This window comes from Podarcis erhardii (genome assembly GCF_964252035.2).
Source record: "Podarcis erhardii genome assembly, chromosome: 2".
Classification (NCBI taxonomy): Eukaryota; Metazoa; Chordata; class Lepidosauria; order Squamata; family Lacertidae; genus Podarcis; species Podarcis erhardii.
This window is the reverse complement of record NC_138498.1, coordinates 83553374-83578776: the sequence shown is the minus strand read 5'-3', so window position 1 is coordinate 83578776 and position 25403 is coordinate 83553374. Positions and strand designations below refer to the sequence as shown.

At 41.4% G+C, this 25403-nt stretch overlaps 1 protein-coding gene across 13 annotated transcripts in view; it reads left to right on the top strand.

The window, feature by feature from the left end:
* The window catches only part of ERC2 (ELKS/RAB6-interacting/CAST family member 2), a 539768-nt gene that overhangs the window by 269579 nt on the left and 244786 nt on the right, over positions 1 to 25403 (top strand). For all 13 annotated transcript variants that reach the window (XR_014153136.1, XR_014153137.1, XM_081848843.1 and 10 more), the window contains one exon: positions 6512 to 6647. Coding sequence is in view for 11 of the 13 variants with exons in the window: in XM_081848843.1 (XP_081704969.1) it covers positions 6512 to 6647 (136 nt within the window). In the remaining 2 variants the exon portion in view is untranslated. The remainder of the gene's footprint in view (positions 1 to 6511; positions 6648 to 25403) is intronic.

Here is a 25403-nt window from a genome sequence, read left to right as displayed (position 1 = left end):
AAAAACCACCCAAATACAAACCCTTGTCACCAGCTATAATTATGTATCTTAGATTCAGGGAATGTTGCCTTTAAAAAACAAAATAAGAAACTCAACACCACTATTTGTAAACATTGTAAAACAAACAAACATACCAACCAACCAACCAACCAACCAACCAACCAACCAACCAACCAGGCAATATGCACCTTCCATAGTATGCTTTTTTATCTACTTAAAGTGATTAAAGTGACTTAAAGTGATTAAAGATATTTAATGAGGTTGCTTTACTCTGGTTTCCATTTTGTAAAATGCTAAGAGTTGTTAGGTTAATCCAGTGTTGCACAGGTGGACTTCCACTAGCACAACAGGACTTCACCTTCTCCCCTAAAGGGCCTCTTGCACCCCCAAAATTTGTTCCAAAGGGTCTCTCGGTCCTTTAGAACAGATGTTGAGGCTGTGTAGGGGAAAAGAGAGGAACCACACCACCTGTAGAAATCTCTCCTGCTTGTGCACAGTGTTGGAGCCAATACTTAGTCTTAATTTGCATGCAAAAAATATTTTTATACACTTTTCTGTTGTTGATTTATTTTGTGTAAATTGCTGTGGACCAGAGAATACGTAAAACCCATCATGTAGCTCAAACACAATGTTGCATATTTCTGTTATGAAATTGGCAGTGAGATGCAAAGATTTCTGGCATACTTCTAGATTTTGGTAACTGGCTCTTGGTCCCACCATAATAATGTTTAATGTGATGAAAAGTATTGGAAGCAAAGTATTCTTTAGGGAGCTATTATAAATTCTGCTTCTTCCTTGTGTAGGAGTCTTGCATATCTGCATCTGGGAGGTTTTTTTTTTTTTTTTTTTTAAAGCAAATAATTTTTAACTTTTCAAGATGGATAAATGCTACTTTGACTATGAAATACTACTTATTTTTGGCTGATATCACTTAGCTTTCGGCAAGCATAGTAAGGTACCTAATTAAAGTTGGGAACTTAACGTAGTGGCTTGGATTTCTGTTAACATCAGATGCAAAGCAACGAAGCAGCTAGAAATGAAGAGAAAATTAACATTATCCAAGCGTATAGGGGTCTGTGTTGTATCTCACAGTACCTTCTGATTATTCCAAATTGGATGTGGATACTTTTTAGAAAACATTTGTATTTTAATTCAGGGGACATTGCCCATGCCTCTTAGTGCCAAGGTCAATGAATGCAGAGCACAAGGTCTTGAAACCCCCAGAACAGCCCAGTGTAGATTGAGCATGCTTATGAGTGTGGAATACTGACTGTTGCAGAAATAATGGGAGGGGAGGGAGATGTAGTGGCTAAAACAGGGGTCAGCAAACTTTTTCAACAGGGGGCTGGTCCCCTGTCCCTCAGACCTTGTGGGGGGGCCGGACTATATTTTGGAAAAAAATAATGAATGAATTCCCATGCCCCACAAATAACCCAGAGATGCATTTTAAATAAAAGCACACATTCTACTCGTGTAAAAACATGCTGATTCCTGGACCGTCCACGGGTCAGATTTAGAAGGCGATTGGGCTGGATCTGACTCCTGGGCCTTAGTTGGCCTACCCATGGGCTAGAATCACAAAGGGATTTCTGAAAGAAGTGAATGTTTAGGCTGCAGGCCTGAATGGATTGGGGCGCATCTGAGTGTGTTTTTATGATGATAATTTAAGCATGTAATGAAAATGAAAATCCCCTCTCCCATTCTAGCTTCTGGTCAGGGCTGTGTCTCTGTGTTTGATTTTTTTTTAAAAAAACTCCAGTTTCTAGCCAGCTTCAAAAAATTGTTTTCTTTTAACAACAGCAAGGTAGTAAGTTTTACTGGCTGTTTTTTGTGCTTTTACATTTCTACAAAAGCTTTCAGTATGTTGGCAAACTCAGGCCTCCCCCCCCCCCCCCGGTTTATGGTAGACACTGACCTAAGAATATAGCAGTAAGTGATGCTTAGATGAGGTTATTCTACCCATTTGTCCTAGTGTTAACAGAATAACCATACCAACATAACGCATGGCGAAGAGCCTAGCCTACACAGCATCTCTACTTCCCAATTTATTGGCTTATTTGGCTTTATCTTTTCCATGTTTATACTTGTCTGCCTATTTAATCTTTTTATAGTTCTTATCCTTATTTATATACTTTGGCTAATGAATACCATCCTTCCTTTATCTTGACCTACTTTGCATCTTTCATAAATCTGTGATTCAATGAGTGTCTTAAAAATTACTGAAGATGAGCCAGATTCTTGTTGTCATAGCACACTGAAGCTCAGAAGTACAACATTTTTCAACAGTGCTGTATGCCAGTAATATTCTAGCAGGATACATTAAATCTTAACAGTTTGCTCAGAGAGCAGTCACTTTGGGGCTGAGGGTTTCAGAAAAGGAAATTAATGGGGAAATTGCACTGCACAGTTGTTGCTTTTGGTTCATAGTTCTGTTCTCCAGAATGATGCCTTATTATGCTTCTTAGTTCTCTTCCCATTTTAGTAAATACTGCTTTCTTTAAAAAGTATGAAGCTGTTAAGTTCTCACCTTCTACTCTGAATCTCCCCTGGTGAAAACATAGCATTCTTACAGCATTACTTCACCCATATCAAGTTCTCTGATAGCTTAACAAATTGCTGTCCAGGGTATCCTAAAAAATGTAGGCCTATTGTACTTTCTGGTGGCCTTCCTACTGAACAGCATTTGCATCATGCTAGTTTCCATTTCTATTAAAACAGCATGCTGCCCTTCTGATTAAGAAAACACATCAGGGAATATTCTAAATTATAGCTAATCAAGCTGAATGGGCTAGCAACATGTTCAGCATAAATATTAAGCAAGATCTGCACAATGCCTGCATGTTAATGAAAGAACAGTTATGAAATTAAGTTAAGCTTGGGGAGCATGGTTATCCATTTATTTTCTGTGTTAGCAAATATTTCCATCAGTTTATATTATCATGTGTTCATGATGAAGTAGACTTCTGAGTGCTCCCTCATAGGCATAAATTAAGTTAATAAATTTGCTATGTTCCTCAAATAATTAGCTATCTTGGTTATATTGTCTATGATTAAAACACAACAGGTAGTCCTTTAGAAGGCAAATACATAGGGTTGCCATATGTCCAGAATTCCTGAACATAGCCGGTATTCGGCCCTTGCAAATAGCATCTGGGTGGAAAATGCTGAAATGTCCAGGAAAATCGGGACGTATGACAAGAAGTGTAGATTTTGGCGAATTTCATTAAAAATAGCTCGAAAACTCTTTTGTGTCCATATTTTCACTTTTTAAAGATAGGGCGACCGTCAAATACATGACCATGTTAGTATATGTTGAAGTGCTTATCTCTACTGTAGTTTACAGGGCCAAACTCCAGGTTCAAAGGGATCCTTGGCATTGAGATCTCTAGTGAGCCTCCATCTACATCTGTGTCCCCCATGAGCCGTGGTGCTATAGTGATCACCATGATGGTGTTTAGCAGCTATTTAAATTTCCTGCAATGCTCCAGAGCACCTCGGACATGGTGCTACAACAGTGCTGACTGAAACACCAGTCAAGGGGGCCTTAGGGTCAATGGTGGGGCCTGCTGCAGCAATAGAGAATAACAGGTGCTGACAAAAACCTTGGTATTTTGTAATGTGTGCTGAGGACAGAAGTAGATTCTTACAACTACTCACTTCAGCTAATATTCAGCAACCCAGAGTGCTTCACAGTTATTTTGTGAAGAGGTGATGATTAAACTGGGACAATCTGTGCATCGGACTCCATTGTACTGAAGGTCAGGAACTGTGCACACTGCATTTGCAACTCATTATATGGTCTTACTTACCAAACTGGGTTACTTATGCCCCAGGGCATGATCTGAAGGCCACATGAAATGACCACCTTACTGAAGTTTAGGACTCGGCCCCAGACACACTGATCAGATGTTTGGAAGCTGTGGCTGGATGGTTACGTGGGAGCCAGTTGAAGTTAAATCCTTCGAAGACAGAGTTCCTTTGGCTGGGTCGGGACGATATGGGATGGGGGGGGCAACTCCCATCTCTTGCGGGGGTGCAATTAGTGCCAGCACCATCCGTTAAGAGTTTGGGTGTAATCTTCGACACCTCCCTTTCCATGGAGGCGCAGATTGCAGCTATAACAAAGGCAGCATTTTTTCATCTCCGCCAAGCTAAGCAGTTGGCTCCTTAACTCTCTCGCCCTGACCTAGCCACTGTGATCCACACGACAGTCACCTCCAGACTGGATTATTGTAACTCACTCTACATGGGGCTGCCCTTGAGACTGACCCAGAAACTCCAGCGGGTGCAGAATGCCGTGGCGAGACTCCTTACGGGGTCTTCGCTGCGAGATCACATTCATCCGGTGCTATACCAGCTGCACTGGCTCCTGGTGGAGTACAGGATCAGGTTTAAGGTGCTGGTTTTAACCTTTAAAGCCCTATATGGCCTAGGACCCTCGTACCTATGGGACCGCCTCTCCTGGTATGCCCCACAGAGAAACTTACGGTCTTCAAACAAAAACATCTTGAAGGTCCCAGGCCACAGAGAGGTTAGGCTGGCCTCAACTAGAGCCAGGGCTTTTTCGGCTGTGGCTCCGATCTGGTGGAACGCTCTGTCACAAGAGACTAGGGCTCTGCGGGACTTGACATCTTTCCGCAGGGCCTGTAAGACAGAGCTGTTCCGCCAGGCCTTTGGCCAGGGCACAGCCTGACTCCCTCCTTTGGCAATCTTCACAGAACTCTAGCCCAATGGTTGCCATCAATTTGATTTGAATTAATTTTATAATGAAATGATTTTATTGTTGTTAGCCGCCCTGAGCCCAGCTTCGGCTGGGGAGGGCGAGATATAAATAAAATTTATTATTATTATTATTATTATTAATAATAATAATAATAATAATAATTTAGAGACACTTGCAGTAAAGAGGAAGGCTTGGAAATGCCAAAGGGGAGAGATTTTAAAAATTATGTAAATGAATGCACAGGAGGAAAATTAACACAAAGTAATTAATCATGATATTATGTGGCCTTTCCTTTGGTCACACTCTTTTTTCTGAATAAAGAAGACTCTAATTCAAATTTTCCTATGGTAAGAAAATATGAATGGCTAGCTCTCATTTTAAGAGCTTGAAAAATAATTGTAGATATGGAGTAGTAACTGGTTTCCTGGTCAGATACTGTGTTTTAATTATATAATCTGAATTGTTACTAGCTTTTACCCTAGAATTTAGGGTAGAGTGTAGATTCCTCATTTGCTTTCATATAACAGTGGTGCCTGGATGACTGTTCTGTGAAACTTTGCCATGTGATAGTGCTTTCCAATGAAAACAATGTTAAGACATAATAAAGCTCCTATTTAGTGGATGTTCATAGAAAAGGTTTTAAGTGCAAATGCTAAGTATCTAGAACCCATTTTGAGATTATGAGAAGATGGATCAGTTGCTACATCAGCTCAATGTGCATTGCAACTTAAGTATTTTCTTATTACAGTGTCTAGTGCAGAAGACACTGGAAAATTTCCAGTGATCATATGGGCATTAGAAAATATCCTTTCAGTTTGCCAAAAAAGGATTAGTGTGTAGATCTCATTTGGAATTTGCACATGACTATTATTATATAGATAAGAAGAAGGAAATTCCTCAGAATCATGAGAAAGTCAAATAAATTAATATCTAAGAACCCAAGCAGGTAGTAACTCTGTCCTAAGATTAGTTTTTCAGACTTTCATGACAATGGCTGGCAGTATAACTTCAAACAATTGCTTTTCTTTGTTGAAGAATATAAGTTTTACAGTTTAGAATTGCAAAGGAACAGCACATTTTATTCTATTAACAGTGTTATTCTGGTAATGTTTGGCATGAATTTGGTTTGTTTCAAATATGTTAGCATTTATCTTCAGAATTGCTTTTTTCATTTAGCAAGAGAAATTTGTCTGTGAAATACATCAGTAAGAGGTTTTAAAAGGGAACAACAAATTTCATTAACAAGTTCATTCTTCTGAGAACAAGTCTACAGCACAGTTGCCCAGCTCACCCAAAGCACAAAGGCAAATAGAAAAGCTGGTTTGGATTTGCAGCATAGTCCTGAGAACATTATTCCAGTAATGAGATGTCACAGTGTCTGTTTAGGGGGGGAAATGCCCCTGAAGGCAGAGAGATGAGGATGTTTTTGGATTTTTGGAGGGAGGGGAGGGAAAGGCATTGTGCAAGCAGTCTCACAGCACCCCTGACTGAAAGAAACAGTGACACGTTTTTGTTTTTAAAAAATCACCTCATGCGTTCATCTTATATCATACACCTACAGGCATCAATGTAAAGAAACAGAGTTACTCGTAAGCTTGTTTTCATCCAGAGTGACATTTCATGTGCAACCTGATTATTTTTTCAGTTATCATCTGTTCAGTATAGTTTATGTGCTAGATAACTCCACCTAATAACAAGCAAATGATGTGTGCCATTATTTATACATTTGCACTGTAAAACTGTCAGTTGGACCTTCAGAATTAACAGGCCTATGCATACAATTCTTAGACATATGAAGGACCAAAACAAGAAGGTGGCAAACCTGAAGCACAATCAACAAATGGAAAAGAAGAAGAATGCCCAGTTGCTAGAAGAAGTTCGTAGACGTGAAGATAATATGACAGACAACTCTCAGCATTTGCAGGTGAGTTGTTTTAATTTGTCTAAATATTCTGGAAATGTTCTGTTGCAAAAAAAAAAAAAAAAAAAAAAAATTAACAAGTAAATGTGCTCCAAACCTGATTTCTGATGGAATACTGAAAGCCCTTTTTCTTAACAGACAAAGGTCTGGAAAGGTGGTGCAGAAAGACAACATGCAATTGACATGTTGCAAAGAAGCACATTATGGTGTAAATCAGGGAAACCTTTCTTATAATGACTAGTGCAGTCTGGATATTTGTAGAATATTTGGGGTATGACCTGCTCACTCAGTTGTGAATGGTACCTTATCTAATTACTTGAGGCAAATCTACTGGTTAGAAATGATGAGAACAAAAAATGAATTTTTTTGTTTTGTTTAGGTGAATATAGTTGTATTCCATTACATATCAAAAAAATGCTGCTATAGCATTCTTAGTAGATAGCAAAACTAACTGCTATAGGCCACTTGCATATTCTGGCTGTCCTTCTGTGCTGCATTCATATTTTCCAAGGGACCTTCCATAAGAACTGAAAGTATTATTTTAATCTGAATACAGAAGAAAAGGGGTAATAGGAATTTTACAAGTGGGGACCAACGAAACATGGTGGGGGAGAGAGAAGGCAGAAGAGATGAAGAAACTCCCTCCCTCAGTATGGCCTCCTTACCTACACTTCAGTGTTGCACAATTCAGCTACGTATATATAAAATATGTGAGGCTGCTGATCACCTGTTTTGCCTCTGCATCTTTTGTTACCTAGTTTTATCTGCTCAGTAGAACAAGCTGTGCCTGTGAATTCGTCCCTCAGTTGCAGCTGTTGTGCAAAATAAAGGACAGATCCTTCATCTGTTTCTATCAGTCTAATTAATTTACTTCATGCTGCTGTAACAGCTGCATGATACCAAAGAATGGCCAGGTGGAAATGAGGGCAGTGCCCTTGTACCTTTATAGGTTGTGTAAATGAGGAGGCTTTTCCCAGTGCAGGTTGTCATGTGAGGGGGAGAAAAGACATGCATCTGTCATTAAGTGACCATTCATTCAGGCCTTAGCTTGGCATGGGTGTTCTGCAAAGATGGGAGGACGATGAAGACACAGTTTGAAACAGACAAGTTTAAGTTCCAGAGAAGGCAGATCAGGAGTCAGGAAGCTAGTTAGAACAAGGCAGAAGTTTGAGTTGCTGAGGAGCAAAGAGATGAGCCAGAAATAGGATTCTATTTAAAAGTCAGAGAGAGGTCACAATCCAAGACAGGAGTCAGGAAAGGGGAGCAGGAGTGTAAGCAGAGTGTTTACTCGTAAGATGAATTGCTCAGACTAAGAAGAAGCTCTGGTGAGGATGCGTCCCTTTCATTCTTCCTGCCTCTTCACTTTTCCTTCCTGTGCAAATAAGACTTGAGGGAGCAGTATGCAAAAAGTTTCACCTACACTCATAAGTCTGTATTCACCTCACAATTAACAGAAGTTAATGAGTAGAAGTGGCAAGCTTTAACAGGGCCATTCTGTCACAGAAAGAGGAATAACTGTGGTCTTGTCATCTTGTTGCTATGTTGGATGAAAATTTTATTGTATAAAGTTCTGCTCAGCCTATAAATCTTGGAAAGCTATAGATTTAGTATAGAGCATTGCATTTTGGTTAAATTGAGATGGCGGTCAGTAACAGCAGATGGGAACTGAGTGGTGCTCCCATTCAAAAGTGGCACCGGCACCCATCCACAGGTAAAATGCCACCTGGTAATGGTGGCACGGCTGAGTCTGACTGGTGAAGGGCCCTTCTTAGCCCCTGAGGCTCTCAGCCAATGCTTGACTATTGGCAACATCCTTCTGTAGAACCTTGCATTATCAGGGCTGTACATCACATTGGGAGACCAAACACATAAAGCAGGCTCCCTGTTCCAGGCCACCAACGTGTGAACAGTGTGGGATGGGTCTGGCGGGAGAAGTGAGAGAAGGCTTGGGCTTTCCCTCACACAATGGAGAATGTTTGAGTATGAACATCCAAACAGGCCTTTAGTCATGTTATAGTGATGGCAGTGGAAAGCTGTCGTGTGGAGTCGTTCAGATGTGATTACTCCTTATAAAATGTGTGCTCTAGTATTTAAAGTATTATGTGCAACTCTGATTTATCACTACCACTAAACATTAGATTTAGTATTACAGCGATCACACAACAGCATTCTGTGTGAATGGCTGATTTTTACACTCAGTATAAATTTCTTAAATCTGAAACACTTTCCTAGTCTTTAGCAAACTCTTTTTGGAAAAGCAACCTCATTTTGAATCAAAAAAAGACAAGAGTTGTCATTTTTGGCTTGTCTTCTCTCTGTCTCTCTCTCTCTTACCCCCCATCGCATTTTCTTGAGTCTGTGAAATTAATGAACTAATATATGAAGAAATGTAAGAGCCAATATTTTATGCTTGTTTTCTTTTTAATTCATTGCCTAAAAACAGAATTTTATCTTACGTGCGTCCATTTTCAACTGGTAGGTTTCCTGGGGATAATAAAGTTTCTTCTTTTCAAGTGGTTATGTGTGCTCAGTGTATTAAACATTAATATCTTTACAAAGCAAAAGGCGTGAAACAAAAAACAAAGAGAGGCCAACAGAGAATATCATGCAACTATGTGAGTTTTGGAGATTTGTTCATGGGTACTTCTCTTCCCATTTTTCTGCTTCTCTAATTATAGATGGATTTTGCCAGGATAGGAAGTGTAACTAATAAGTTCAACCTCAAAAATGTCCACCTTTCAGCAAAATGTATAGTGTGTTATTAATTTCACACACTTCAGTGAGATCTCTCTCTCTCTCTCTCTCTCTCTCTCTCTCTCTCTCTCTCTCTCTCTCTCTCTTTCTTTTTGCCAGTAGATGCATTCTAATGTTAGTCATCTCCATGTGGTTAAGCATTTAGTGTAGCTTTATATCTTTTCTTTGTAAGAATAAGAACAAGAATAACGTATGAATTAGCCTTAACATATTCATTCTTATTGCATTCTGTTCTCAAGTTTTATTGCTCTGAAGTTTTATTTAGAGAAGCAAACTGATTTAGCAAAAGATTTAAAAACGTATTAGCATAATTGCAAACTTAGACAGTAAGACCTAGTTTGTTTTGAGACTGCTAAATTGGATAACCTACATATGTGAGGCTATCTGAGTTGAATATTAATTTCTGATTTTTACTATGGGTGGTCATTACCTGGCCAGCAGAGGTTCCATTAAGCTTGGGATACAGTCCATTTGCAACGAACCTCTGCCAATATTTTATGGAAGTGACAGATTTCAGTGATTTCAGAGAAAGAGTGAACTACAGTCAGTGGCGTAGCGTGGGTTGTCAGCACCCGGGGAAAGGCAAGTACCGTATTTTTCATCCCATAGGACGCTCCGTCCCATAGGACGCACCTAGTTTTTTGGGGGGGAAATAAAGGAAATTTTTTCCCCTTTATTTCCCCCCCAAAACCAGGTCGGGGAAACCAAACCAGGTCAAGGAACAGCGGGATGGCGGCGCTGCGCTTCCTTGCTGTCCCCCGAGCTTGTGGGGCTGGCCGATGTCTGTCCGGCGGGTGGGGCGCTCTGCTTCAGGGCGCCCCTCGCGCTGGGCGGCAGGCTGCTATCCGCAGTGTGGGGAGCCCTGCGGGGAACTCTCGCAGGGCTCCAACACGCGGATGTCTGTCTGTCGGGCGGGGCGCTCTGCTTCAGGGGGCCCATCGCGCCGGGCGGCAGGCTGCTATGTGCAGCGTGGGGAGCCCTGCGGGGAACTCCCGCAGGGCTGCCTAGGCTGCGGATGTGTTCCTGAAGCCTGGAGAGCGAGAGGGGTTGGTGCGCACCAACCCCTCTCGCTTTCCAAGCTTCAGCGAAAGCCTGCATTCGCCCCATAGGACGCACCCAGATTTCCCCTTCATTTTTGGAGGGGGAAAAGTGTGTCCTATAGGGCGAAAAATACGGTAATTTGTGCCCCCTATCCCATGAATTTGTGCCCCCTAACCCTAACCCCCAGATGTTGCGCCTGGTGTGGCCGGCCCCCCCCTGCACTCCCCACGCTACGCCACTGACTACAGTACTGAGAATTTACCCTAGGAACGTAAGTTCATGAGTTTTGTGGATCAGTGGCATATTTTGGGATTTGATGCGTATTTAGATTTGAACGGTTCAGGTGTGATTGAATCTTCAAAAGTTGAAATTCTTTTTGTATGAATTCAGGCATGGCAACCAACCTCCGGCTACTAATATATTTAAATTATTTTTTGTTCATGTTTTCAGCAATCTGCTCCTCAGATCAAAGATAAGCCTACTTGCTCTTTGATAGTAAAAGGCAGCAGCAAAAACTTATCTCCTATATTAATGCTGTGGACAGAGCAGGAAAAAGCTTTTTCTGCCCCCTGGCATTTAAAAAGCAGACAGAAACTTATGTCTGATCTTAGTGTTGTGGGACCACAATAGTAAGATCAGGGGAAAGCCTCTGTTGCCACCTTTTGATATCAAAGTCTATGTAAATGCTGCCTGCTCTTTGAAAGTTTTCATAATGAGTTTGATAATTGACTATCAAAGAGCAGGCAAAGGATTATTTCCAATCTCAGTGCTGAGCACCACATGGCTAGAATCTTATGAAAGATTATTCCTGATATAATCTGGTCATGTAATTCTGGTCCTGATTACGAGTGAATATATGGACAGCTGCAATTTCCACACTCATTTCTGTTCCCATCAGAATTCTCCAACATCCATAACCTGCTATTGCAAGTCTTCTACTGGTGAAGGAGGCATTTTGTGCACTGTTTGATTTATATATTCGTTAAAATTATGTCCTACAGGGCCTATGCTTATAATTTGCATTTCTGTTGAAATACAGTTCATTCGTTTCTGGAGAAAACACCAACAACAACCTATAGCAAAATCGGACAGTTTACAAGCATTATTTAAACAACCTCCATTGTGATATTGCAGAGTAGAAGCTATTTCACAAGTGCCCAAACTCTTCCAGCAAGTCGGTTTTTTTGTCATGACTGTTTAGATCACGCAAGTTCCAGGAAAAGCCCCCTGAGGCAATATGGAAGTGGCCAAGAGTCGGTAGAACAGTCATGAAGCAGACTGCTGGGGAGTAGCCTCAGGAAACGAGCAGGGATAGTTTCTTGGCCAGAAACAGGATCTACTGGACCATGGACAGCTCCTGTGTCCCAGAGCTGCAGAGCACAACTCACTTCTAAAAATAAAGATGTAGGGTCTGAAGTTCAACTCAGTCGCTGGAGTGTCTCTACAAATGCTCAAGTGTGGGCGAACCAGGAGAAAGAGAGTTTTGGAGACAGAGAGCAATCATCAATAATACTGTTTGTTGTTACATATTCCTGGTTGGACTACAACTCCCATCAGCCCCAGCCCCATCACTCCACACAAGGGAGCTGTAGCCCAACAATATCATGAAGGCTGCAGATTCCCTCATCCTTCCAAAGAGTGCTCTGCGTAACTAGAGAGATTGTGGAAAAGGCACACTCAAGGATACGCAGGCTATGTTAAGAAAGAGCTATGACATTTTACATTTTATGATTCCTAACCATTGAGGAAAATAGGTCTTCACAATTTGCTAAGCAGCACTGACCTCCATTCAGGGCCAGATTTAGGTTTGATGAGGCCCTAAGCTACTGAAGGTAATGGGGCCCTTTATATGTCCAGCTGTCCTTTGTCAACAACAAATTTTCACTTTTTTTGTGTTGATTATATGCTATATGGTAATTTATGGACCTAATAAGTATCTAAAGCCATTTACACATAACAAATAGGAGCCTACACAACACAAAACACTGTTGCTGTATGTAGGTTTTATTTTATTTGTTTTTTATTTTATATTTTGGAAATGTACATCCAGGTTTTTTCCGCTTTAAATTTTTGGGGGGCCTACAAGAGAGTGGGGCCCTAAGCTACAGCTTGTTTAGCTTATACGTAAATCCGGCACTGCCTCCATTTAGGAATTATACCTCTGTATCTTTTCTTAAATGCTAGGCTGGATATTTTTAAACATGTGTATGAATAGACACTGTAAGAGTTATGGTTCTTAGGAAAAACCTGCAACAAAACCCACAGGAATTTTTCGTAAGATACACCTTTCTTCCCTCCCCTCCCCTCAATGTTTATGTAATAACTCACACATGTGGGACTCTTGTAATCTCTAGGGGGCAATCACATTCAACATGCATCAAAAGAAGTAGTTCAGTTAAACCAACTCTCCCTATCCAGCAATAATTACCACAGGTTTACACTGAGATATAGTTGCAAAAGGTTAGTGAGCAGGGCATCTGCAAATCAAGTTGCATGTCAACTCTACATCAATAACCTCATATAATAATCTTATAATAAGATGTTAGCATTTCAGCACATCACGGCCTAATGTAAAAAGCTAAAAGAAGTTCATTTCTCTACTGTTCGGTTTGATTTATAGCTTATCTAATATCTTACTAGTTATAAATTTAAACACCCAAGATTATATAAATAATAATCAGTGTCAAAGGCAATAATTTAGACAGAAATTTAGCACTCTTAAAAATAGCAATCAATCACTTGTGTTTTATAAAGAAGTGGATCTCAGTCCATTCTAGATAAATGTATTTTATATGCTAAGGTTTACTGTTTATAGAGCTTACAGCTAGCTTATATGGTTTTCATGGATTAATTTCAAAATTGCAAATTTCACAGTTTTCAGTAAAGTTGTACACTTTAATGGAAAGGATTTCCTGTAGGAGTTTTGTTTTTCTTTTTTGCAAACTCTATGTATGATGGGATATATATTTCCATCTGTACATCATATTTTGCCACTCTTTTCCCAAAACAGCTAGCATCATGTTAATTGTAATAAAATCAGCAAACTGAACCATATAAAAGTATGAGATTAAAATTATTTTTTTCAAAGAAAATTCCAAAGACTTTTTTAAAGCAACCAAAATCTATAACTCAAATAATGAAACAGAATATTGCCATCAATTAATCCCATTTCATTAGAACTAATGATTCCTTTCAAGTCCTCATCAAAATCCCAAAAGCATAATTATTTTGACAGAGACTAGCAGAATAGACATTTTAAAACTTACTGTGATTTTTGTCACTTCCTCATAAATACGATTCACTCTCTTGTAGTCTAAAATGGTACCCTTGGAGGCATCCAGGCCTCTTATACTTCCATTAATATATTACAGTTTTATTCTTCTAAGAAGTGAGGTAAGCTTTGACCTTTTAATGCTGTATCAAATCATTAAAATAGATGTAAGGGAAAATCACAGTCCATCTAGCCCCCAACCAAATATTCTATGCTTGTAACCTGGCAAATGGTTATCTACTAACACATTGCTTTATAAATTATCTTATTATCGTTAGATAAATTGTGCTTGTTAATGTGTTTTATCTCAGCTCCTTTGTCTTGAATCTTTTGCATGGCCCCATGAGGCTCAGCCATTCCAGGGAGACTACAGGGTATGTTTTAAAAAGCAATCTGACATTGCCTGTTGGGCAGTTCTCACAGCACAGCAGCGCTCCCTTTCTGAATGTTTATTTATGTTTTTATTTTACAGTTTTACATTCAACTACACATATTGTCATTCATTTTATCATACATTCCACGTTATCCATTATACAATCTAGATGTACCTACTTGTTAGTGTCAGATGCTGTTGGTGATTGCTCGTGAGTAACCAGTCAGGACTCCGACCTGTCTTTTACAGGTTTTATTGTGCAAACTATTTACAGTGCAGATCAACAAGTTCATGTCCGTCTCAGTTACTTGCCGAATCCAGGCGTGGTCCCTTCCGGCTTCTCCCCCAGCATAAGAACTTCGGTACCCCAAGCCTCCGCCTCCCCTCTTTGCGTTTCACCCCTCTGTGCAAGCTGGGTGACGGAAGGGGCGTGTGTCCCTCCTGCCCAGCCTGGCTAGGTGAGGCGCTGGGGCTCTCAGCAGCATCCTCGAGCCCTTTCCTCACTTGGCTGCCCCCTTCTCTCTCTTCTCCACTGGAGATGTGGCTTTCCCACCGCTGGAAGAGGAACTGCTTCTCAGGAGCTTCGGAGGCTCTCTGTATTCCAACAGTTCCCCTGCCTCCCTCCCCTGTTCTGATGGCAGTCCCCTGACAGTTAGTACAGTGGTACCTCGGGTTACATACGCTTCAGATTACAGATTCTGCTAACCCAGAAATAGTACCTTGGGTTAAGAACTTTGCTTCAGGATGAGAACAGAAATCGTGCTCCGGTGGCACGGCGGCAGCAGGAGGCCCCATTAGCTAAAGTGGTGCTTCAGCTTAAGAACAGTTTCAGGTTAAGAACGGACCTCCAGAATGAATTACCGTATTTTTCGTCCTATAGGGCGCACCGGCCCATAGGACGCACCTCGTTTTTTTTGGGGGGGGGAATGAATAAAAAAAAATTATTCCCCCCCCCCGCCACGGCTGCCGCCCCAAGCCTTGTGCACACCTGCCCGAAGCATGGGGAGCCCTCTGGAGGGCTCTGCGTGCTTCGGGCTGCAGGCTGCCGCCCCAAGCCTCGCGCGCCTGGCAGGACCTCCCGCCGGGTGTGCGAGGCTTGCGGACACTCGCCTGAAGCACGGGGCGCCCTCCGGAGGGCTCCGCGTGCTTCGGGCGGCAGGCTGCCACCCCAAGCCTTGCGCGCTCGGCGGGACCTCCCGCCGGGCGCGCATCGCTTGCAGACACTCACCGGGGCTGCAGGCTGCTGCCCGCAAGCCTTGTGAGCCCACGGGAACTCCCGCCGGGCTTGCAAGGCTTGTGGATAGCTTCCTGAAGCCTGGAGAGCGAGAGGGGTCGGTGCGCACCGATGCCTCTTGCTCTCCAGGCTTCAGCGAAAGCCTGCATTAGCTCCATAGGACGCACACACATTTCCCCTTCATTTTTGGAGGGGAAAAAGTGCGTCCTATGGGGCGAAAAATACGGTAAGTACTTAACCCGAGGTACCACTGTCGATATACTTTATGTATTCCTCATTGTCCATTTCCCCATAATATAACTTTAACTTTATGAACTTCAGTCAATACATATCAATAATTTGATTTTAGAACCGTGTTTTGCCATGTATTCTTCCACACATTCCCATTCTTTCCTTAGTTTCTGGTTTGATTGGAATCTAACAGCTGCTGTCATCTTAGCCAGCTATAAAAATTCACAAAGCTTGTTTTGCCACTCCACTATTGAGGGGACGGTGTCCCCTTTCCAGCTCTCCCTTTCTCTCCTTGTAGATGTAGTTTAACCTTAGCTGGTTGCTACTGGGCCAAGTAAGTATTTTTCTCTCTCTCCCCCTTCCTTCCCTCCCTCCCTAAACACGAGTGGTATTCCTCCCCCCCCCCATATTACAGAGTTTATCCAGCCCATAATTAATCATGCAGCATCTGTATGTTTGCATGTGTTTTGACCCTACAGCCTGCTGGTACATGTATTTCACCCTCACAGGACTAGGTCAAATTTTGTCAGCAAAACTACTGGTGATGCATAACCCATAAAATATTTTTATGACCCAATGGATCACATAATTCAATGGCGTAGCAGCAGATTTTGCATAGATAATCCCGCCAGCTCAGTCCCCTGACTCAGTTAGCAGGTCTAGGAAGGCATTTGGGCTGAGCCCTGGGAAAGCCAGTGTTAATCAGGGTAGGCTATGTAGGCTATGTCTACTAGGCTATGTAGACAAGGAGTCTGACTCGGCAAGATCATTTTGTCCTAGCAGGGCTTTTACAGAGTGGAGTCATGCTTTCATATGCAATTGATGATGATAGCAAATGTGACAGAGATAATTGTCAGTACTTGCACCTTAGCACAGCTTGTGATTTAAAACATTACAGGGAAAGCTCAGGCAGATACTTGTTTTAATACTTCCAGCATAGCTTCAGCTAATAAAAGGTATACCACAAAATCACAGTTATGCAGGTGGCAGCAAAGGTCTAAAAGGAAACATTTGAAACATAGCATATCAGCTTACCACATGGAATCCCCCCTCCCCCCACCAAGGTTAAGAGGGTTCACCTGACCCCCTCCCCCACTCCAGAGCCAATTTGGGGGGATGCGGGAGGAAGAGACGGGGGGAAGCCCCGTTACACAAGTAGAAGCCCTTGCGCCAGGCTGCCACTGACGGGGTTCATTAAGCAAACCCCACCCAGAATGTTTTATAAGACCCACTTTTATTACACCAGACAATAAAGCACCTCACTAATGAGCTGATGCTGACAGATGCCTTCTGTATCACTGGCTGAGGCTCTCTTTGTTTTGTCTCCGGGGAAAGATCTACAGTAGCAGCCTTGAGCTAGTAGATAAGTTTCCTGGTATTGCCTAGGATGGCAGGAGAAAGGAATGCTGGAGATACTGAAATAAACCACAAATATGAAAGCGATTTTGTTCTCCTTGGGAACACAGAGTAGTTGTAATTTTAGGATACAATGTGTAAGATGGAAAATTAGCAGTTTTTGTTCGGTGGCTGTTCAGTGCAGGATTAAACAATAAGGTTAACACAATCTCTGTTATGGTTGACAAGTTTACAAATGACACCAAATTGTTCATGGGATTGTACAGAGCTCCAAGGGATCTCTTCAAACTAAGTAAATGGGCAGCAGAATGGCAAATGCAATTCAGTGTAAGCAAGTATAAAGTGATGCAACTGGGGTAATTTTTCTCCCTCATCTCACATATATGTGCTAAAGGGGTCTGAAGTGGCAGTGACTGATCAGAAATGAGACCTTGGGGCCATAGTGGATAATTTGATGGAGATGTTGACCTATGTACCACAGCTGTAAAAAATAATAATCAGATTACATGTTTAGGATCAGTAAGAAAAGGATTAAAAATTAAACTGCCAGTGTTATAATGCAATGTTACATGTCTATGATGTAGCTACACTTGGAACTTTATGTACAGGTCTGGCCACCTCACCGTAGAAAAGATATAGCTCAAAAAGTGATCAAGGAGCCGGAGAGACTCCCTTATCTGGAGATGGATTGAACCTGGGGCATTCTGCATGCATAGCAAGCACCTAATACTGAGCTACAGTCCTACCCAGCTTTCTTCTCCTCGTTTATATTTGTTGTTGTTTAGTCATTTAGTTGTGTCCGACTCTTCGTGACCCCATGGACCAGAGCACGCCAGGCACTCCTGTCTTCCACTGCCTCCCGCAGTTTGGTCAAACTCATGCTGGTAGCTTCGAGAACACTGTACAACCATCTCGTCCTCTGTCGTCCCCTTCTCCTTGTCCCCTCCATCTTTCCCAACATCAGGGTCTTTTCCAGGGAGTCTTCTCTTCTCATGAGGTGGCCAAAGTATTGGAGCCTCAGCTTCACGATCTGTCCTTCCAGTGAGCACTCAGGGCTGATTTCCTTAAGAATGGATAGGTTTGATTTTCTTGCAGTCCATGAGACTCTCAAGAGTCTCCTCCAGCACCATAATTCAAAAGCATCAATTCTTCGGCGATCAGCCTTCTTGATGGTCCAGCTCTCACTTCCATACATCACTACTGGGAAAACCATGGCTTTAATTATATGGACCTTTATTGGCAAATGTTTATATAGTCTTGTCCAATTAAATGAAATCATGAGGCTTCCTGCCCAGGGGCTGCAAGAGGGATTCTAGCTGGGTGGAACAGTTTACATATTACATGTTATAGGTCCCTGGTTCAACCCCAGTCTAGGAAAGGGGAGGAGCGAGGTGGCAGCAAGGATGGGCTGTGTGTTTGCACAGCTCTGACCTCACTTTGCCCACCCCCTTTTCGAAAGCATCAGCAACACTGCTGTCAGGAAGCTATTGCTGTGGCTTCACCAGGCGAGCCATTCCTGCAGGGCTGTTTTGTGCAGAGGGCTTCTTTTCTGTGCAAAGTGCTATTTCTCTTCAATTCCCTTCATGAGAGTTCCTGTTTGCCAGCTCTGAGTGTATGACAAGAGACTAGAGAGAGATAGCCCTATCCTGTGCATCTTGACATTTGGGTTATTGTGTTGCTGTGTAGGGTTCATATTCTGTTTGCGATGTGCCTTTATTGGTGCTGAGTTACACCATGTTGTATGCTCTGTTGTGATGATGCTGTGGGGTGTATATTGGTATTGGGATAGTGACCCCCCCATCTTTTGATGTCAATGGGAGAGGAGTTTCCTGTGCTGTTGGTAGGAAAGTGAGCATGGTTTGAATGGATGTAGGCTCTTCTCCAAATGTACTTCTCCCTTGTGTCACATAAGAACAAGATCAGGCCAATGGCCCTTCTAGTCCAGCATCCTGTTCTCACAGTGGGAAACCAGATGGGAAACCCGCAAGCAGGATTCAAGAAGATGAAGGAGAAGAAGAGTTTGGACTTGATATCCCGCTTTATCACTCCCCTTAAGGAGCCTCAAAGCGGCTAACAATCTCCTTTCCCTTCCTCCCCCACGACAAACACTGTGAGGTGAGTGGGGCTGAGAGACTTCAGAGAAGTGTGACTGGCCCAAGGTCACCCAGCAGCTGCGTGTGGAGGAGCGGGGAAGCCAACCCCGTTCACCAGATTACGAGTCCACCGCTCTTAACCACTACACCATGCTGGCTCAAGCACAAGAGCACTCTCTCCTCCTGTGGTTCCCATAAAATGGTATTTAGAAGCATTGCTGCCTCCAACTGTGCAGGCAGAGCAGATCCATCATGGCTTGTAGCATTCCTTAGCCCACAACTTCGTCCTATTCCAGCCATTCTACCAATAGAGCTGTCTTGGTGGTTAATCTGACATCCTGGTGGCACAGCAGGGTTTCGGCAACATTCTAAAGCCCCTCAGCAGAGCGCCAGTGTAGGATAGTGCCCTTAAGGTTGTTGAAAATGCTTCCATTGTCAAAATCCAGCTATAGGTGCAGGTTTGTCCTCTCTGTAACCAGGCAGTTGTAGTACACCGTGTTGATTTTGGTGCACTAAATTACTGGTGTGCTGTCAAAGCCAATTAGACATGCTGAAAACGAAGCACACGGCTTCTCTATGTCATTATGCTAGATTTGTTTTGTTTTGGTAACACTTTTTTGTGAAAGAAGCCTGGTGAAAAACTAGAAAGCCACAATTTCTAAAAAGCTCAGACGGTGAAAAATATCCTTGAATGTTTGTATTCTGAACATCTGAATGGCCATAAGGTTTCAGTGTTTTGATTTTTTTTAAGTGAAATGCTCCTCTCTTGATCTGATTTAATTATTGGTTTATGCATTTAATCACTTTTCAGGGATTTTTACTCTTGCTCAGGTTTGAGGATTAAAGTTCTAACTACACTGTGGTTTAGTGTAGAAATATACACTTTCTGACTGTGTGTTAAGCCTGGAAACATCTGACTTCTAACTCAAGTAGAAAAGTTATAAGGGGCAGGGGGGACTATTTGGCAAAAGTTTGGTGGTTTCAGTGAATGAGTTGTTCCTTAAATTAAAGGCTGTCCATTTAACAGTAATCAAATCACAGTTTGTTGGATTCTATCTTTTGTGCCACAATTAGTGAAATTAACTACAGCTATTTCTCTTAATAACAAAATAATATGAAATATGGGTCTGTAGAGAAAAAAATGTCTCTCATTGAAGTGCTCAAATCCAGCCTAAAGGCAAAATTACCCCTCTCTGGAATACTTGGTGTCAGTAATTCAGAAAGCGGTAAGAGGTGACATGATAGAAGTTTATAAAATCAGGCATGGCATGGGGAATGTGGTTAGAGAGAAATTCTTCTCCCTCTTTACTAACACTAGAACACATGGACATCCCATGAAGCTGAAGATTCAGGGCAGAGCAAAGACTTCTTTGCACAGGCCAATCTACTGTTCTTCCATTTTTAAATTTTATTTCTGGGCTCCTACAGCCAGAATTTCATATGCAGTTTTCTATAACTTTCTCTTTGTCCATGCATTTGTTTTCTGCCAAAGTTAAGGATATGATGAAACACAGCACATAAAGGAACTTGCATTTGGCCCTGCTAGCTTGACATGAGCTTTGCCCTTCTTCGCCTTGCTTCCCAACATTTTGTTTAACATGCAAATATGAAAGGAATGAAACACACATGAGATTCTTACTGCTTATTATGGTAATGAATGCCCGATCTCAGTGACTGCACTGTCTTTACACTGAGATCAGCAGAAGGGAAAGTTAAGTACCTCATTGGCTTTGAACTTGTCTCTTCTGGGGAAAAGTGATGCAACTTTAGCAAACCGTGATAAATGAAGTTCAAGCCAGATATACCAATCAGCTTATGAGTCATCTTGGAAAGGCTGGCTTGATTTATAGTTACAAAAGGAACTCCTGAGTTTTGCATAGTTTGACCCTGATTCTGGAAAAACAGTTTTGGTTTTGGCGAAGTTTCAGTTTGAACTTTGGTTTTGTTTGAGCTGAAAAGTCAAAGCAACATTTGGGAAGGAAACTAAAGCCAAAGAAAAGATTTGGATGAAGATGCAAGCTGTAACAGCCAAGACCTGGTTTTGTTTTTTTTAATAAAAAATACTCTAATTGTGATAATTGTTTCCCATTTTCTTTTATTCTTTCCCCTTCTGTTAAGAGTTTTTCAGAGATACAGGAACACACAGAAACATAGTCATTTATATTTAGGAAATGTTAAGCCTCAAATTGCAGCCACCTAGTGATATGAAACAGATACTGTCAGAAAAATTGACTCCATGGACACTTAATCTGCATTGAAGGGTGGAGCTTATTTACATGTTGAGAGTCACTAGTTATGCTTGCAGCACTAGTGACAGTGCATCAACACAGGAAGAAACTGGCACCACTTTCCCTAACCCTGAATGGTCCTGGGGATAAGCTCTCTGTGTGTGTGTGTGCAAGTTTCGGAAGGGGGAAAGGTTGGAAAGTCGAAGATTGTTTTACAGAGCCTCCCAGGTCCACATCTGGTTGTTGCTTGAATATTTGCTGTAAAGCCTGGGGATATGAGAATTGCTTGTCGACTGTGAGTTGGCTGTTTGTGAGAAGAAGCTGTTCCTATAGACCTCTTCACTGTTTGCCTGCCTGCAGGGAGAATTCTCTTATCTCACCTCAGAATTGGAGTTCATAGGGCATTTTATATCACTTGCAGCCCAGGAGAAATATGAGTGGAAGTATAGATTTTCAACTCTGCACCTAGACTTTGGGGTAACACTTCCTTGGACTTGGCGGAGGGAGCTAACTGCTGCTTTTGTCTGAAAAAGCCTTTGGGTTTTCATGCGAATGTTCCATTCATTGTATTTTAAGAAATGCATTTGGTATTGTTGTTTTTTTACTTCTTAGATGTGTGATGAGTGGCAGGGAAACATTTGCCCAGATGTGAAAATTAGACTGTTAGGTTTCTTGGACGGGGGCTTGAGCCACTAGCATAAGCAGAAAGATTTGCCTTTAAACATTTGAACGCAGCCCTTGGTTTCAATTAGTTCTCCCCATTTTAATTTATCTGTTGATTTATGAGTTCCAGATTACTTGATCTGGTTTGTGGAGTGCCACTGCTATGTTAGTCATTTGTCATTTTTGTTTGTTTATATTTTGTTTCTGGACTTAGGTCATACTACTGTGCATTCAAAGTTGGCTGCAGTTTTCAGTTCATGTCCTTTTTCAATATAGGTTACAGATGTGCATGAGTGCATTTGTACATTGGTTAAATACCATGCAAAAGAACCGTGATGTGATTGCAGCAATATTTCTTTTTGTATAGTGATGTAAGCAATGTACTCATGTGATAGTGATATTGATGCAATACTTCATTTGCATGAACATGAATGCTGAGGCCATGTTTTAATCAAAGCACATATGTAACAGTTAGCACTGGCAACCTGCATAAGGAGAAAGAGAAAAAGCATGTGAATGGCAAACTGTGAAATGGCCAACCACAACTGCATCAATTTCAAATTTAAACTAGACGGCAGGTAGAACAGAGCAGTGAGACAGAGCTAATTAATCAGGACAGGAGTTGTCTCCTAATTTCTAGTGTTAAAATGAAGATCACACACTCTTTCACACACACGTAAAATTTATTTTATATGTGTACAAGAGCTAACAATAGTTAATTTTATTCTGCCTATATATAGCAAAGTTTTAAAACACGAATGTAAGCTATGAAGAATTACAGCCAAAGCCAAAAGACATAACGGTTTCTTGCAATGTCAAGGTTTTTGAAATTGTACTTGTGCAGTATTAGTATTAGATGGACTTTGTGTTTCATTTTTAGCCCAAGAAGTCTTCTTCATCAAGAAGACTTGATGAAAACTTGATACCACCACATAAAAGTACAGTTACAGTCTATATATAACATCATGGTAATTTAAAAACGACAACACACCTTGCATTGTACTGGAGGCATATTTAATACCTCTTTTCTGAATTGTGAACCAAATTAATATACCATGTTTTTGTGCTTCTGATTAGAGAAACAATTCTCAAATATAATACTGCACAGGGCACTTTGATACCTGTAGATATGATATGGAGTTCACTGAGAGTGTCACCTATGTGTGTCCCATTGAAATAAATGGAATTCACATAGAAACTGTTCTTTGATGGTAGATAAACAAACCATTAGAGATTTGTTTCCTCAACTGCTATGTATTTTGTCCTCTAAAAATCAGTTAAAAAAATTACAGCTTCTGCTGTTATGGAGCTCTACTTATAGATCCATTTTTAAATATATATATTTTAAAAAGTAATTGCATTTTAAGCCTCCTTTTGGCATTAAAAAGCCTTCTGCTTATGCTCAGACTGTCAAGCAGTTATAATATGTATTAAAGTTTTGTGGCAGCTCAGTCAAGCAGGTTTGAGTAATAACGTAGAGAAATTCAAACTGTAATCTAAGTCAAATCCTGTAGGACAAAACAGCCAAGTTCAAGTTTTCTTTGCATTTGATTTTATATGTCACCTTGATATGTTTTATATGTTGCATTCAGAGCAAACCTATATATCTCTAGTAAGTCCATTTAAGTTCAGTGGCCCTTACTCCCAAGTAAGTGAGCAGAACATTGCAGCCCTAGGTACTGAAAGTTATATGAGTGAGCTTTAATATGAGTGAGCTTTAGTCCCTCTATATGCATTATTTTTTTATAATCACTTATATCTCTGTACTGCATAATCAGCTGAGGTTGTGAGGAGTGGGATTCTGGGCCTGATGGGACATGCACATACCTTTTTCATTCTTAACTTTTGCATATGAAAAGCTGATGTGGTTGAGCACAAAGAAGCTTGAGTCTAACAAGGGGAAACATTTGTTTCAGTCCTAGCTCAGTCTAAGATTCACTGAACATTTCGTATCAGCATCTCTCAGCCCCTGTCCTCATCATTAAAATGTGACTTCCCAAAATGGTTAGGAAGCTGAAGGATGAAAAGGTCCTAAAATGCCTTGCATGCTAAAAATGCTTGTTGATGATTAAATTAAAACTCCCACATTTGACCTTTTTTGGTGTTTTTGTGGAAAGGTTTGCAGTGGAGTTGAGCTGGCATTTCTCAGAAAACATAGCTGAGAAAGTTTCTGAGATTTTTCTTTATCTCGTCCGTCTTAAGAGGGAGACGGCGAAGGCCACTTCACATAATTTTCTCTGGATATTGGCCACCAATGGTTGAGGCAGGCCTTGCAACAGTGTGCTACTGTCACTGCTGGTGCCAAGCCCCTCCCCAAAATACTGCTGGAGGATTTCTCTCCTCCCTGGATAAATGTAGTGAAATCCACTCCCCTTCCACTTAATTTCAAGAGGCCATTTCCACAGCTCTCATAGGCATCCTTTTCCAGTTACTTCAGACTGTTATAGAAGCAAATTTTAGTCAGCTCATCAGCTCAGGCTTGAAGCCCTGCTTTCATCAGGGACTGGCTGCGTAATGAAGTGCATCAGTGGGATCACCTAAGCACAGTCCATCCTAGCAGGCTTGGCCAGGGCCTGTCAGTCAGTGATGCCAGGTGTGGGACAGGTGGCCATGGTTTTGGAGAGATGGCTTTGCAGGCCAAATTGGTACTTGTGCCAGGCCTAATGAGTCTTGTGGGCCAGAAGTTCCCCACTCCTAACTCGGGGGTTGTGGAGGTTTGTTAGAGTATTATATCCCCTTGCTCTTGCCTGTTTTGTGCTCTTTTACTACTTTTGCTAGTAGTGTTTGTCTGGAAAAAGCTGGGCCTTCAAATCTTCGTGTCCACCCATAAGTTTTGCTCTTAGTTTGTGTGATTTGTGATACCAACTGAGCAGAACACACTTGTTTTCCCTCCCCAGCCTATCATAACGCCTTACCCCTTGCACTCATCCTTCTGAAATTGCTCAGGGTTATTTTCTGTGACGCTTCTTTCTGTAACAAAATGGTCCCCTCCAAATCAATCTTAAGGTTGCCTAGCACAAAAGCTGTAGGACCTCTTTGCCTGTAACGTGTCAAGCTTCTTACCTGAGGGCACTTTTATGATGGGTGTATGCTGTTTTCATCCAAATTACCCATAAAACAAAAAGGGAGATAAAGTGAATCCTTTTTAAAAACACTATACTTGTAAAGGTTTCCCTTGCATAAAAGCAGTTGCATCTACCCTTCTGAAATTTGTCAGAATTTGTTCCCTCAGATGAGGCTACCATGCCTGCAAATATACAGTCAGGGACAGTTCCTTTTTGCAAGATAAAAAAATAATAATAATCTTAAGCATATCTAGTATAAAAAAGCCTGAACCTATTTTTAATTTGGCAGAAGTTGTCCACTCAAGGGGGCTAAGATGCTGTCAAATTTCATTCAGTTCTGTCAAAAATAAGGAAGGCAATAGCCTTTTTATTGCCCCATAATAGTGAATGAGGAAAGCACAAAGCTTTGTTTTTTGTTTTTTGTTTTTTGTTTTAATCAAAATTCCGGGT